At 37.8% G+C, this 13,951-nt stretch overlaps 1 protein-coding gene across 1 annotated transcript in view; it reads right to left on the minus strand.

The window, feature by feature from the left end:
• Positions 1-13,951, minus strand: part of LOC136863441 (proteasome activator complex subunit 4A) — a 1,047,550-nt gene that overhangs the window by 549,918 nt on the left and 483,681 nt on the right. The window contains exon 18 of the mRNA XM_068225934.1: positions 10,923-11,103. Coding sequence (XP_068082035.1) covers positions 10,923-11,103 — 181 coding nt within the window. The remainder of the gene's footprint in view (positions 1-10,922; positions 11,104-13,951) is intronic.

The raw sequence follows: 13,951 nt of genomic DNA on the forward strand, positions 1-13,951 counted from the left end.
TTGATCAAGGCAGTCTTGAATCTAACTAATAAAATGTCCTTATACAATTGTTTAACACCTGTACAGTTATACATTGAATAACCCTTGTATAAGCGATGCATATTTTTCTTACTAATAAATGCGGTATACCAGTATGAATTTTATTACTATCCTGCATGTATACACTCATTGTGAGCCATAGGGATCTCTTCCTGCAGTTCACTGACGTATTTATTCATGTTCATCGCCTTTATGATTGCTTTTTTTTGGTTATATGTACAGTATACAAATCTGAATGTTATTGACTGAAATAGGTGAATATAGAGCTATGTACAGAATTTCAAGCTGCATCTAGTGTCGTTAACAAAAATAATGTTAAAAAGTAATTGAGTGTGAAAATGTTAATAAAGTATAATGGAAAGTTACATCAAATAATAAAATCTTCTTTGCATGGAACTTATCATATCGTAACTCCCATTTCTTCTTCATTATGTTTGCATTTTTTCACTGATGGTAAAGAAACATTTTGGCTCAATGTAGATACATTTCATTTTAAATTTGAATGATAAAAACAATTCAGTATGTGTCTTTCTCTACAGCCATGTTTAGAAATTTGTATGTGCAAGCACGAAAAAGTCAGTCGCTGGCCAACTTTTTTACTACTGACTTTACGTGGGGGCGGGGGGGAGCAAACCTCAAGTACTTATCTCACTTAGTTCTTAATTTATGACAGGAAGAACGTCTCTTTTGTTTAAGTTTCATGCGTGACTCCCCTGGCTGGCTGGCTGGCTGGCTGACTGACTGATTGCTAGTAGGAATCTCCCAATTGGTGTGCATTTAAATTTCCAGACAATCGTATGTGGTGCAGTGTTCATTTTATCAGTAGTATAATATGGATTAAATAAAAATCTGTGATGAATGTACAGTTCTTCAGGACAGGTGGATTGTGTTTGTATAGTTGTATAGTCTGTGTAGTTTGTGAGTAAGTGCTAATGCATGGGGATTCTTAATTCAAAGAACAAAGGCTGAAAAGGTGCACAATGGACCTCCAAATTAAGAAGAAACATTCCAGAATAATAATGATGCTGCTGATAATAATTACTAACCTCATTCCGCGCTCATGCTTGTAGTGCTGCGAACATCAAGTGTTCACAAGATATAAAGCCATCTCTAGCATCTTTCATCAAGTCATCCCTGACTGTGTGAATGACAATTCAAGCATACTCCTTCATAAATCATTATTTAATTTTAAAATGTCTGTCATCTAGGAGAAATGGATCACTCCGCCTCTTAAATTGTTTTATTTTACGAACATTTCCAGCTTCCATAGTCTCTAAATATTCTGTCTTCTATGTTAAAAATATTGTGGAGATTATCAACGTTATTTTCCATTCTTTCAATGTGTGCTTATTAGATAAGTCAGATATTTCACCATGATTATAACAACGCAGACAGTAAATACCACTAAAATAAACCGATCAAGCATTGTTTCTTCTCCGTCAATCGCTGCTATACAATGCTTCTCCAACGGTCCTGGTCTGTATAAGCAATTCACTGAACTATAACAGAAGTATACACAAGAGGCTTATACACAGTTTATTAGTCACAAATTGCAAATAAACTGTGTATAAACTTGGTTTATTAGTAAGACTGTATATGAACATTTTGGCAATACTCAATGTATTTAAGAAAAATATTTTACAGAGTGAAGCCTTTGGCCACGAACATCAAAGAAGTACTGAAGTGCCACGTTACATCTAAACTCCCTCCCCTGTACTGTACTTCTACTCATGCTTTTTTTAGGAATTTCATGTGAGGCTTAGTATAATCTCTTAAAATCGTTGTTATTTCTGTCTCTAAAGAAAGTGTTAAAAATAGACTGCCTCTCTTCAGAAGTAATTTTCCCTAAACATTTCCTTTTACAAGAAGATTGCACGCAGGCTAAGCTTGTTTCACCTGAACTAATCTGCCCAATTTCGATTTATACTCCAAAAAACTGTGGTGACGTCCTCACTTCTCACGTCTTAAGACATCGGTTGCTTATGTGTTGACAGTATTAGTGCTCTTTGTGCTGTTAGATATAGATAAAGCAGTTACTGAAACAATCTCGCCTTCAGTACTAATACTATCAGCCACCTGATGCAATTTGAACTTCACCATAAGACTTCGCTCCCTCACTAGGATTAAGTTGTTTCTTTTTTAGGTAAAAACAGTTACTGTATTTACTCGCGTATTAGACCACTTTTTCTCCCCCACTTTTACAGCCAAAAATAGTAAAAGGGGGTCCAATATGCGATAACCTAAAAATTTTGTGCAGCAAACACATGACATCTAGGTTATAAAGAGCTATAAGTTGTACATGTAAACATTCTATACTATTATTAAACAAACTTAGAATGTATTAAAGTTATACTGGCTATTTTTGTCGAAAGGCAGTATTTCTAAACGTAAAAAGACAATAAATGGTGAACAATACTTTTAGGCCTACGGTACATATTAAAGTCCGTTTTAGCAGACGTCATCACGTAGTTGCTCTAGGGAGCCGGTGTTACTTGCTCCGCTCGGGACGGGTGTTTGTCATGTGACAAGAGAGCAGACATCAGGCAGCTTGCATACCGTGGTCGTACAGTACTTGCACCACTGGCCTTCAGTACATACTACGTCATGCACTTCCCCTACTTGCTCGCTAAGCTGCTCTCGTTCCTCGAGAACGGGGAGCAAACTGGCTCCGAGGGCTTTTCGCTCTCGATTGACGATACCCGCGTTTTAGTTACTCATACCACGTCATTCGTTACATCTCATTAATTCCTCTGGTGAAGTTGATGTCAGGAAGGGTATGCGGCCGTTAAAACTCGCTACAAAGATTCATCTCAGTTCATACTCAACCCCGTAGAAAAAAGGAATAAGGGTACTGTGTAATCATATAATTAAATATTGATACAAAAGAACTTAATGGCCAGTCATTTGTCTCTGTCAGTTCAGCAGTAGGCCTACCACACAGTAAACCTGATCACTGCTTTCATTTGAATTATCGCCTTGCGCCGCCAACTTCCCTGCCCTGCTACCTGCGTGTCTAAGACCAAGTTGGTCTTGGCGTGTCGGCATTCCAAGTGACATCACCTTCACTGCCATCTTGTCAGTCGTGTCAGCCATGCTTCATTCTCTTTGAGCCTTGCACTGCAATTGAGAGCGTACGAGGTCACGTCTTTTTGAATCTCTTAAAAATAATTTTGTTCCCGACTATAGAGCCTAAACAGTGTGAATCTATTCCCAAATGGTTTCTGGAGATGGTCTCTGGCATTCCCAGTTGGTGTATGTGTAGCAGAAGCCACTCCTTCCGAATAAAGCCGTGCTGTAGAAGGCATGCAAACCATCAGCTGAAAACTAGCGTATGTTACGAGTTGTACTTCCGAATGTAATACATAGTAACTGGAAACATTCTTTTGATAACTGCGGCTGTTGAAACACAGACCCTTATTTTTAAGTACATTTCATGCTTGTTCTCTGCATTTATCACATCAGCTGTCCATGAGATAAGACAGACCCTATTGTTTAGGTTAGGTATATCATTGCCCTGATAGTGCCAAAATTTCATCGACGGAAAGAATAAAAATAAATAACAGGAAAATATACCGCATTTATGGATATCTACAGGTGTGACGGTAATGCGTTTTATTACCATAATGTTTAATTTCATACGTTCGTTGTCTCTTTTTTTATTAATGCATACCCTAGTATGTTTTGTTTGGCATCACCGAAAATCGTTTAAAGTATGTGGGGACATAAAATTATTATTATTATTATTATTATTATTATTATTATTATTATTATTTGTTAGGTACATTGGCGAGTTAAACAATCGTTTTAATTGGATAGCTTTTATCACCTTTTAAACTTGCTTCTCTCCAAATATACATCTATATTGGCCCGAGTTACGAGATATTAAACGACCACTTTGTTAATGATCTCGTCTGCTGTATAAATAGCAGCAACCGCAAATATTTCTCAACTAAAGTAAACTAGTTTCCTCAATCCCGAGGTGGTACAGCACTTTTTAGACACATCCCCAGCGGAGGGGAGTTGCATGTACCGCTTTTACCGCATACCAACCTTCCTGTCATTTGTAAATCTCTGGCAGTATAGTACCGGGAATCGAAGTCAGACTCCCAAGAACAGCAACTAAATGTGCTAACCATTATGTTGGTGAACATTATTAACTACAAAATGCAGACATATAGCATGATTGATGCATGCTTGCAATGCGCGGGTCGGACATGAAGCTAGGCCTATTCACCTATTTGTGCAACGTCATCAGAGCTGCAGTAGACCTACGCTATGGAGGCGGACATTTCCTAACTACAAAACACAGATGTACCGCATGGATTCGATGCGTTCTCATTGCGTAGGTCATACGGACGACACTATTCACAAATTTGTGCAATATCATCAGAGCTGCAATAAGATATGTAGATTTGTACCCGCTTCGAAGCAGAACCCTTGTTCTCCTCTGACAAATTACGTTGGGGGGTCTTATATGCAAGATTCTTTTTTTTTTTAATTTTCTTCGTCTCACAATCATAGATTACTTGCATATCGTTTACAGTAGGGATGACGCTATCGAAGTAATGTTAATAACTGACTAAGAGGCAAACCATCGTATGAGCCAATATGATAAGGAGTGTGACGGACAGCATAAGGCTGAACTGTTGTATGATCACTTACCATTGTTTATCACTGGGTTCTCCTTGCACATACGATAGTATCACATAGCTCATCTTCATTCCTGAGATACATACACATTCAATATTGTACCACTAAGAAGGAATAATCAAAACAAGCCAAAACTGTATTTTTTTTTACGTTTACAATAATTTATCTCTGACATATAGGATTTGCCTCTCAGCATAATTCTGATAGAGCAAGTTCTATTGAGGACTACAAGGGGTACTGAAAATTATAAGGAAAGGAAGAAAATTTGTATGAGGTGAAAGTACCACATTCATAACAACTGGTAAGGGCACATGGGAAAAAGAATTATGGGCATTGATGGATTTGATGAAACTGTTGTTTGGAGAGTTATTTACAATTTATATACAACAAGGAAATGGAAGGTACTCCCAACAGAAGAATTAATACGAGAATTTGAAGAAAGCTGTTGGCTTTCAAGATAGAAATGTGTGTGATAAAGAAATTGGGATTTTCATGGAGAAAAATACAATCCAGGGTGGTTATTTTTTGCTTGAATGAAGTGGCATTCAACAGAAAAGAATACCAATACCATATATAAGAAAAATATCAATGTAAAGAGACAAAACTTAAGAGAGTTTACACTTTGATGAGTCATATTTCATCATCACTTGACTCTGACAGGTCATGTCATGGAGTAAAAATACAACTAATGGACTCCTCAAACCTAAATGAAAAGACCAGCACCTAATACATTTTCATGTAAGCAGAGGAAAAATATTTTGACCCAAAGGCACCACTGATGTGGAATTTATACCCAGCAATAGCTGACTATTATCAGGAAATAAATCATACACCCTATGACAAAAGAATGAGACAAAATCTAATTTCATAATTTAAGGACAAATTCTGCTGTACTTGACAATGCTCCTCCCTTCCACAGAGTAAAAGTAAACAAAGCTCCAACATGTAATTCGACCAAAAAAATAAAAAGAAGAGGAAGAAGGATTTTATGTATAGAATAAGAAGTGTCATATCTTATGATACACTTTGGTAGTGGGATGGCAACAGTGAAAACTGGCTGAAGCCATCACGACTTGCACACCTTGTGAGATGGTCAAGAAACAGGCAATATAACTCTTATTATGTGAGAATTATAAAAGTAAGAGACTGTGGTGACTGTTATCTCTACATGTTGACACTGCATTTTCTGCTTCCTCTGTCCACAATATAAACAAACCCTTTATATTCCATGCGGCCACTGTACATTAGGTATTCGGAATAAAATAATTAAATGATAAGAGAATTCTGAGAAGATCACAAAAGGTTACAAATGGCAGCCTATAGGAAATAACGATGATACACCCAGGAATACCCAGCTTGGAGGTAGCCTTACCATCACATGACCTGAAATCACAGTCTGATCACCCGTATATGAGAAAGCTCCAGAAATCTGAAAATTTGGCTTTACTGATTTCCCTCAAGACAACGTGAGGCCTCATCTCATATTCTGTTGTCCTTCAAATGTGTTGGGACATCAATTTAAAATGAATTTTAAAAATCCTGGCATCTTATTACTTGTTGTAAATAGCTTTAAATAAATTCTTGTTTAACTCCTTATTTAGATAATTATTGTTGGATTCAGATTAAACAAGGCATATGTTTTTGTACCTTATACCCCCACACAATCAACCTATTATTCTCTTTTACATAACTGCTCATTACACCAACCCCCGTTTAAGAAGACAAAATTAAGGGGGAAAAAATGGGTTCTTGTATGTTTGTTTTTTTTGCTAGTTGCTTTACATCGCACCGACACAGACAGGTCTTATGGCGACGATGGGACAAGGAAGGGCTAGGAGTGGGAAGGAAGCGGCCGTGGCCTTAATTAAGGTACAGCCCCAGCATTTGCCTGGTGTGAAAATGGGAAACTACGGAAAACCATTTTCAGGGCTGCCGACAGTGGGGTTTGAACCTACTATCTCCCGAATACTGGATACTGACCGCACTTAAGCGACTGCAGCTATCGAGCTCAGTTCTTGTATGTTAGTAAATAAGGTAAGTCACCTATTGTACCAGGAATGCCTAAGGCCTGGAACAGAGTTTTTTTAATTAGCAAAGTATTTGCAACAGGACGGCACGAGCACTTCAGTACAGTGCGCAAAGTAACAGGACAGCACGGAGCTGCAAGCGAAGAATGAGAGAGACAGCAACGTCACTTGCTGGAAACGTGCGGGATGACGCAGTCATCACGTGAAGTCTACGTACTCGTCTAGAAAGTACTAAAAGTGTTTTTTACGTCTCCTCAACCCCTTAAGATACAGAAAAATGAATACATCAACGTGAAGCCCATTATTTAAACGTCACCATGTCAAAATTTCACGTAAATCGGCTCATGGATTATCGAGATATTGAGTTGAGAAGAAATCACATTTTTCCATGAGGTACGAGCAGCCGACCTCGACTTTGAGTATAAAAGGACGGACACTGGAGAGGTATGGTTATTTATAAACTGCAACTCAACGATGACGGATCGTCATACTGTTGCCGCGTATGGATCTCGAACCTGGTAACTTTGTTGAGCGTTATGTTGAACTAATCGTTATACTTGTAAAATTTCCAGTGCTTCGGAATTTTCAAAAATCCTGCGTGTCACGGCGGACTTTAACATTTCACGGCAATAGCTCGGGACTTAGAAAATCCAGCGTGTGTCGAACTTTAACATTTGACAGTAATACCTCGATATTGTAATATTTTTGAGACTTCTGAACTTAGCATTTTTCATAACGGAGAGTGATCAACTTTATCAAACTCAAATTTAACTTATTTTGAACAGTGGTAGAAGACAACCAAGTGAATCATAAGGTTATTTTACAACAGATTAGTGAAATATTAACTCTATTTAAAAGAAATAACACATACTATGTCCTTGATAATTGTGTTGTGAATGATTAGGAACATTCAACTTACATCATACGTGTGTGGTAATGAAATGTCGTATGGCTTTTAGTGCCGGGATATCCCAGGACAGGTTTGACTCGCCAGGTGGAGGTCTTTCTATTTGACTCCCGTAGGCGACCTGCACGTTGTAATGAGGATGAAATGATGATGAAGACAACACATACACCCAGCCCCCGTGCCGTAGGAATTAACCAATTAAGGTTAAAATCCCCGACCCGGCCAGGAATCGAACCATGTGTGTGGTGATTGTACTGAATTTGCACTTGATAATACGATAATCATTAGCCTCCGTGTTTTATTTGAAACCAAATACAGTGAGTTTTTGGAAGACAGTAACATTACTTACATGTGTAAATAGGATGAATTATTTGATATATTGTGCTTTGAACTGTGCTTCTACAGGTAGAAGTTTCAAAACTGTGTTTATTTTGAACTGTGTTTCGAAACTATAACCACCTGGAAATGTGCTTCTAAAGGTACAAATTTCCAAAGTGTGTTTATTTGAACTGTGCTTCGAAACCATAACTACTTCAAACTGTGCTTTTATTTTAAACAAAGCCATAATTACTTTGAAGTGTATTTCTAGCTAATCAAGTTATATTTATTCTGAACTGTGCTTCTTATTTTGAACTATACACAACAGACTGTGATTCGAACTGTGATTCTAAGTACTGTTTACTAGCAATTTACTAATTTTCACTTAATCAAATCGTGCTATTCAGACACTCATAATTGGATGGTGTTATGCATCACTTGACCAAGCGCCAAAAGTAGATTTTGAGATATTGACACAAACGCAAAATCCTTTGTATTAATTCATATTTCCTTTTAAATGTGAGGTATTATATACCAAAATGAAGATAAGAACATAAATTTTCTTCTTAATGTATTCAATTTAGGGATATTTGAAATATACCGTCGTAATCTGAGATACTGGTGCTTGGTCACTTGATGCTTTATTGCGGTTACATTAGTTTTTGTTTTGCATCACTTGACCAAGAAATAAAATTGTCATTTAGTGATAGATTTGACTTTAAAAAATTCAGTGCAGTGCAGTACAATATGGTACTTGTTAACTGATTTTATTGCTTATTTAAGTACAGGATTAAATTATATTAACAGCATACAACATGACAGAAAAAACACATGAATTTTAGAATATACAGTAGCATAGATATTACACTGCTAGATCATAATATTAAGGCTTCATAAACACCGAGTTTTGTCAAAGTGTAATATAATGAAGGATTTTAAGAATTTTCGAGTTCAAAATCCATATTTCCACAATCAAACCCATCTATATCATCGTCTATTCCAGGGTCACTAACCAAGCTCTTATAGAAAGGCTTAGCATCATTGGGAATTAGCACCATGAGAGAGCGCAGGTCGTTCAGTTTAGCTTCTGAAACAGGTTTCCCATTGGGCAATAACAGAGTGAGCAGACCATGTAGAGCTGATCCATTTTCATTCTGAAGCCGCTAGGAACAGTAGATATCTTAATGTTCACTTCAACAGTACGTTCTTCATCAAAGTGCATTTTGAAGAAAATGCTAAAAGGTTTATCTTTCTTCAACTGTATTACTCTCACATGCAGCCTGGAAATAAAAATATTTGTGTAATCTTATCAATGGTAGGGTGCTGTTCTAAAACTGTTTTCAGAAGTAGAACAATCTTTATATTACGATTCTGTCCTCCGCAAAAATATGACCACAATATGACTTCTTTGGCGTTGTGCATGTTTTCCATGAGATGCTTGTACCAGCAGGATCCAAGCTCCTGAGCCCCTCGTCCTGCTTTTCCTTCCAACCAGACATAACAATGATCTTTATTATCTTTCACACTATGAATCCCTAAGTTATATAACCACAACTGGCACTTGTAAAGAACCACATCTGTGGGAATACGGGACAATGGTAGTGTTTTTTCAAGGCCAAAATAAAACGTTTCCAGTTTTTCATCCAACTTCAAATTTTCTAAAGCGGAGGATTTTAGGTTCTGGGCGTATGCCGCAGGGAAGAAAACCTGTGTGGAAATCTTCTACGCGGGAATCCACATTTAGCATCACACGATCAAGCGACTGCACGCTTGTCGTGTGGTCATTTGATGCATAATTCAGACTCAGAAATGGTGGTTGGTCACTTGATGCAAAACTTCAATTCAATGATAGATAGGTTGCTGTTTGGTCAAAATACATTTCCCGCGAGATCATATTGAGAATAAAAGTCCAAACAATAATCTATGTACAGAGCTCGATAGCTGCGGTCGTTTAAGTGCGGCCAGTATCCAGTATTCGGGAGATAGTGGGTTCGAACCCCACTGTCGGCAGCCCTGAAAATGGTTTTCTGTGGTTTCCCATTTTCACACCAGGCAAATGCTGGGGCTGTACCTTAATTAAGGCCACGGCCGCTTCCTTCCCACTCCTAGCCCTTCCCTGTCACATCGTCGCCATAAGACCTGTCTGTGTCGGTGCGATGTAAAGCAACTAGAAAAAAAAAAAAAAAAAAAAATTATCTATGTAAAGTTTGCACCTTTAGCTACCAGATAGTGCAATAATCTAAAAAAAATCCATTTTGGCGCTTAGTCAGGTGATGCATAACACCATCCAATTTAAACAGTCGATTGAACTTTCTCGTGTCAGCACAATTTTCTAACTGACACCAGAAATCTTGACCGAGTGTTTTCGTACCGCAAACTCCTTTCTCTGTACCGGCTACAATAATCTATGTAAAGTTTACACCTTTAGCTATCAGATGGTGCAATAATCTAAAAAAATCCATTTTGGCGCTTGGTCAGGTGATGCATAACACCATTCAATTTAAACAGTCGATTGAACTTTCTTGTGTCAGCACAATTTTCTAACCGACACGAGAAATCTTGACTGAGTGTTTTCGCACTGCAAACTCCTTTCTCTGTATCGGCTCTTAAGAACTGAACACTCCCTAAAACCATTTTCATGCTCCTTTTCCTATGACTTTTCCTGGTACACTATAGAGAGCCCAATGATTTGAGCATATGAGGTTATGGCCTCATGGTGAGGGAAATAACGAAATTCATCATATTATGTCTGTTCTTTTAAGAAAGAAGGCTATAAAATGAATCTGTCACCACGTTAGGAAAAAAAACAACCAAAAACCAGAAATGGTACCTTTGGAAGTGGCATCCCAATTGTAATGATAGTCTCCAAGGACAAAAACAGATCAAAAAATAGTTCATAAAAAATGTAGAACAGTTTGTCAAATTCTGCTATAACCTGCTTATATAAACTACAGCTACAGGAAATACTTAAGTCTACTTACAAGAATTAATGAACTGAATGCTTGAGTATCATCTTCTGCTCTAAGCAGCATTTTTTCCTGTAGGCGATGCATTATCTCTACCAGGGTCTTTCTCACATTTTCACCTCCAGGCATTGTCACAATGCCTATGTTGTCACCATTGGGCAGCACAAACGCACAGGGCAGCAAAACACTGTCCACCCTAGAAGAAGGAAAATGTTCAGAAACACTACAAATACTGTACATGCCTATTACATACTAAAATATCCATTCTCATAGCCATTTTCCCTATGACTACTCAAAACTAGCAATAACCTACTGTCAACAGTCAATATTACAATAAAAATTAATGAGATAATTTTTCTTTTAAAAATATATACCGTGTACAAAATATCCAAATGGAAATTCTACGTTCCCATGGAGGGAATTAGATTCTTTTCCACCAATAGAGCATATCAAAAATCATCAAAAAGCCATCCATGATTTTTGATATGCTCTATTGGTGGAAAAGAATCTAATTCCCTCCATGGGAACGTAGAATTTCCATTTGGAATTGCTAGGCGGGCATTAATTCCATTGTGGAGTATTATCTCCCGTATGCAGTTATCAGACTGTGCTTCATAAATAAGCTTCTGATAAGTTCACCTGCATACACCCCAGCATCAGTGGGTAGGGTCTGACACATCCCACTCTGAAGAGTCTAGTGTCAGACCTAAGACGAAACGCTGGTTAATAGAGCAAACGCCGGAAAAGCCATCCATCTAATTTTTGATCTGATTTACAAAATATCCTGCGAATCATATGAACTTGCTACAGTGGAGAGACTTCTACATACCAATGAAGCAGGTAAGAGAGCTGTCGGTGTGACCATTTGGATGGGTTTCTGTTGAGAGACCAGACTAATGAATTGTTTATCAAAAGGGGTGTGGCAGTCTTTCAAAAGTTCCAAAGGTGTCAGTCTGGATGACTGATATGATCTTGTAATGGCTTAGCTATGTCAAGACTGTTAAACAGTTGAAAGCAACAGGAAACTACAGCAGAGAACAAGCAGTTCTCTCTGTATGAGTAAATGATGTACAGATGATAGCTTCCTCCCAAGTAAAATACTGTGGAGGTAAAATAGTCCCCCATTCAGATCTCTGAGGAATTGACTATACAGAATGTTCCAGGAGGAATGGAGGGATATGACAGGAACGATCATTTAAAGCACCAAAAAAAAATAACACAGACATATGCCCTATATCAAATGGTTTCCGAGATGTACACAGTCTCTTTAAATGTACACATTTAACGCACATTTCTTTTTGAGCTAGTGGCGCACACATTTTGAAACGGGTACAAGTTTTCTGCATGTAATGTTCGCCATACACGTGTTTGTAGAACAATGACACATGCACAAAGTCACCATGTGTTGGTAGTATAACTACGCTCCATCATTTCAACAATGTGTTGCTGTTCCTGAACATGTTGTTGAACTACACATTCACAAGGAAAATGGGAACATGGAAGAATACCTGTTTCAAGCAATGTGCTGAAAACTCTGATACACGCTCCACGATCAGGAATTCAACGACCGAAAGCGCAGACGGTACTCCTCGACAGCAGCAGGAGCACTACCATGGCAGAAACTGTTTCTCTACATATTCTTCATTAGTGTAGATGTGTGGCATTTTAGCCAGTGCATGTACAAACACAGTTACCGATGTTTCTCTCTGATACACTCCCAATCCCTCATATTACTTCACTCAAATCAAATCAAAATCTCTTTATTTGCAAATGAGGTGTCTACCTCGGAGGCAAATGGTACACTAAAATACATTATTGTCAAGCACTAAATATTAAATTAACAAGAGAAGAAAATTTTCCTATAATACAATATTATACAATTTACGCTAAAAATGTTTTCTATATTTATTTACCTTTTTTTTTTACCGTTCTGGATCCTAAGTAGCATAATGACCTGCTACGTCTTAACCAGAGCCCGTTTGCCACCACTTTTCAGAGTTCCTGAAGGGCCTTCACAGCTACCGTAGCGGTCCCAGGGCCCTCGAAGTCCCCACTGTACTTCACCCCTACAGGCAGTCCCCTACTATGGCTGTCCAAACTCCTTAGACCACGGGATGGAATTCATTTATTCACACACATTTTTTTATTTACAAGAACCTGCACTGGTCGAATGCCCTCTAACACTTCATTTATTTTCTCTGTTGCTGTTTATTCTCTTCTTGAATATCTGTACAGATTTTGGAAAAGGATCAAACACTACCCCTGGTAAACTGTTCCACTCCTTCACACCCTTCCCAATGAATGAAAATTTACCCCAATTGCTTCTGCTAAAATTCCTTCTAATTTTATATTTGTGGTCACTCCTGCCGATATAATTATTTTCCAACTGAAGCCTCTCACGGTTATCTCCCCATGCTGCTTCTCCTGTATAGGCTCTATATAATCCTATAAGTCTAGTTTTCTCCCTTCTCTTACTTAAGGTTTCCCACCCAAGTTCCTTTAACATTTCTGATACACTACTCTTTCTCCTGAAATCCCCTGTTACAAATCTTGCTGCTTTCCTCTGCACACTATCTATTTCTTTTATTAGGTATTCTTGGTGAGGATCCCAAACACTGTTTGCATATTCCAATAATGGACGAACCATACTCAAGTAACTTTTTTTCTTTTAATTCTTTGTTGCATCCTTTAAGTAGCCTCATTATGACATGTAACGATCTGTATGCTTTCCCAACAATGTCATCAATATGACCCTTCCAGTGCAAATTACTTTCAAATCTCACACCTAAGTATTTGCACTTGCCATCTTTTGGGATAACTACCTCATCCAAAGTATATTCAAATTCAGTTTTCAAGCTCCTGTTTGTAAAAGTTGTAACAGTTGATTTGCCTCCATTAACCTTCATATTATTTTCTTCAACCCATTGTTGGATACTTTCAAGGTCCCTCTGTAATTCTGAACAATCCTCAATGTTATTTATTTCCCTATAAACAATTATGTCATCTGCATACAATCTTATTTTTGATGTTATATTGTTCCCTAA

Source organism: Anabrus simplex, chromosome 2 (genome assembly GCF_040414725.1).
Source record: "Anabrus simplex isolate iqAnaSimp1 chromosome 2, ASM4041472v1, whole genome shotgun sequence".
Lineage (NCBI taxonomy): Eukaryota > Metazoa > Arthropoda > Insecta > Orthoptera > Tettigoniidae > Anabrus > Anabrus simplex.